Source organism: Pygocentrus nattereri, chromosome 18, assembly GCF_015220715.1.
Source record: "Pygocentrus nattereri isolate fPygNat1 chromosome 18, fPygNat1.pri, whole genome shotgun sequence".
Taxonomy (NCBI): domain Eukaryota; kingdom Metazoa; phylum Chordata; class Actinopteri; order Characiformes; family Serrasalmidae; genus Pygocentrus; species Pygocentrus nattereri.
In genome coordinates, this window is record NC_051228.1 from 12172215 (window position 1) to 12174828 (window position 2614).

The 2614-nt window shown below is 35.6% G+C and overlaps 1 protein-coding gene across 1 annotated transcript; it reads right to left on the minus strand.

Moving 5' to 3' along the window:
* Positions 1-1286: 1286 nt before the first annotated feature.
* Positions 1287-2297, minus strand: LOC108439218 (olfactory receptor 1F1-like). Its single transcript, XM_017717487.2, has one exon. It carries the CDS (start codon positions 2277-2279, stop codon positions 1287-1289), a length of 993 nt encoding a protein of 330 aa, XP_017572976.1. The 5' UTR covers positions 2280-2297.
* Between the last annotated feature and the right edge of the window lie 317 nt (positions 2298-2614).

The following is a 2614-nucleotide window of genomic DNA, read 5'->3' on the forward strand; positions in this document are numbered from 1 at the left end:
CACTGTATGTGTATAACAGTTTAGCACTGTATCTGGACACTTGTTTAGCATTTGTAATTGGATAGCCGAACATGTATCAAGAGACAACTAAAAATAATCTGTTTTCTTTCTTAAATTATGACTATTACAAAAACTGCGGCTGTGCTTTTCCAGCTGATAAAAACTCTTCACCAGACACTTTCTCCCACTCTCCCATGACATATTTATGAAATGTTCCACTGTTTGGTGAGTGTTTGTCATGTTCCGACCACAAAGGATAGTTTAAACAGCAATTAACCACCCAGTAGAAAAAAAATCAGCCTTCAAACTTGAAAGAAATAATGATTTGACATTTATCGTTATATGTAACGATATCGTCTGATATGAATTTTGTTTATCATGATAACATTTTTAACCATATGGCCCAGTTCTATGTGTAACCAAAGGCTATTTATAAAGCAAGTTTTAAAAAGCAAATCATGATGTCCATACAATATAACCACTCCCTACCCTAGCCACTTCTTTTGATATAAGCAATAAGAGTGGTGGTCCATAGCATAAAGTAAATACCATGAAAAATATATTTTCCTACAGAGGAATAATTGACAGGGTTAAACACACATACAAAACCTGAATGAACTTTTTTATTTCCAAATCTAAAGACAGCTGTTTTTCGAAGAACACAAGGAAGTATATGATAAACTAAAAAAAAATATTTTTTTAATTGTACTGTGTGTTTCGTTGAATGTGTATGTCTGTCTGTCTGCCCTGCAATGGACTGGCAACCTGTCTAGGGTGTATCCTGCCTTCCGCCCAATGAGGGAGAAGCGGCTTAGAAAATGTGTGTGTGTGTGTGTGTGTGTGTGTGTGTGTGTGTGTGTGTGTGTGTGTGTGTGTGTGTGTGTGTGTGTGTGTGTGTGCATGTGTGTGTGTGTGTGTGTGTGCATGTGCGTGTGTGCATATGTGTGTGTGTGTGTGTGAGTGTGTGTTTCTTTGCATGGCAATTGCCCCCTCTATGTTAGTTTCATCTATTTGTACTGATGAAAATAAAGGCAAACATTATCAGCCAGTGGGGTTTGAAACATATTTTCATTTACATTTGATCAGTGTACAGTACTTTATTTAAAACTTCTTAATTTAAATACAAATATTTCAGCACATTAAACTACAATCATGCGCTTATTTAAATAATAATGAAAGAAATTATAATGGAAGGTTGAATGGAGCCATAGAATAGAATAAAACAAAACAGTATGGAATTCTCTGTTTCATGCCAGTAATCCAAACTAGCAATATTATATATCGTTTCAATTTTTTGCAATGCTTTTCACAGACTGTTCCATAACAACATTCACCTTGATCCGTTTATAGAGTATTTTAATAGACTGCAATACCTCCTCTGTCTTCAAAGAATATATAATGGGGTTTAACATGGGTGGAATTGCTTGTGTTAGGACAGAGTTGATTATTCTAGTATTTGGATGAATGTATGTTGTAAGAGCAGTCATGTAAACACTAAATATTGGGAGATAAAACATGGCCACTAAAATGAGGTGGGAAGTGCAGGTCTTTAAAGCTTTGATCCTCTCAGCACCATGTGAGATCTTAAGCAGTGCAACACCAATACATACATATGAGAAAGTAACTAACAGCAATGGAAGGCAAATAACAAAAGCAATGTAAACATAAGCCATTTTGAAACTAAGAGAATTGTCATTGCAAGCTAGTCTGTAGGTAGGACCATTATCACAAAAGTAACTGGCTATTGTGGTTGATCTACAGAAAGACAGTCTGTTAAGTGGAGCTACAAGCATGGTAACAAGGGATACAGACAACAGCCACATTACTCCAATGATCAGAGTCATTGTGGTTTTAGTGACAATAGCATGATACCTCAGAGGAAAACATATAGCAATTACTCTGTCAAAGGCCAAAGCAAGCAGAGTGTATGACTGCATGGTCATGAAAAGAAAAACGAAAAACATGTTGGCTAGACAGTCTTCATAAGATATGTACTGGTTCTGAACCAAAAACATTTCTGCATACTTTGGAATGAGAGCAGAGCTTCCACACAGATCAGACAAGGCCAGATTAAAAACAGCTACATACTTTGCTGTATGCAGAGTGCGTGCCAGATATATAGTTGTTATTATAAAAGAATTCCCTAAAACAGTCACAGCGTACACAAAACACAAAAACATATAGTAATAGTTTGCATGTGGCATGTTGGACAATCCACTGATGTAAAATCCAGGGGGACGAATTAATGTTGTATTGTCAAGGGGCATGATGGAATTCATGTCAGGAGAAGACTGATCATAAATAAAATGGAAGATAGAATTGTTAAAGATCCTTCAAGCAGTTCATCACACTACAAATTATCAAAATGTAAATGCAAAAAAAAAGACAGAATTTGCAACATTTGTAACATTAATAATAAATTAATAGCAAATGACAATCTCTGTAAAACTACATCTGAATTAAGAGAACAAAATTTTGGATAAAGAACAGAACTGTAATGGTTTCATACCATACCCTTTGCAGTACGACAAAACCTTGTGGAGCATAATTTCAAGACAGATCACACATTTATAACTGACCCATGTTTACGTCATCCTCAAAGGCACACTTCCAA

Coding starts and splice junctions, on each gene's coding strand:
- LOC108439218 (XM_017717487.2), bottom strand. CDS start 2,279: ATGAATTCCATCATGCCCCTTGACAATACAACATTAATTCGTCCCCCT.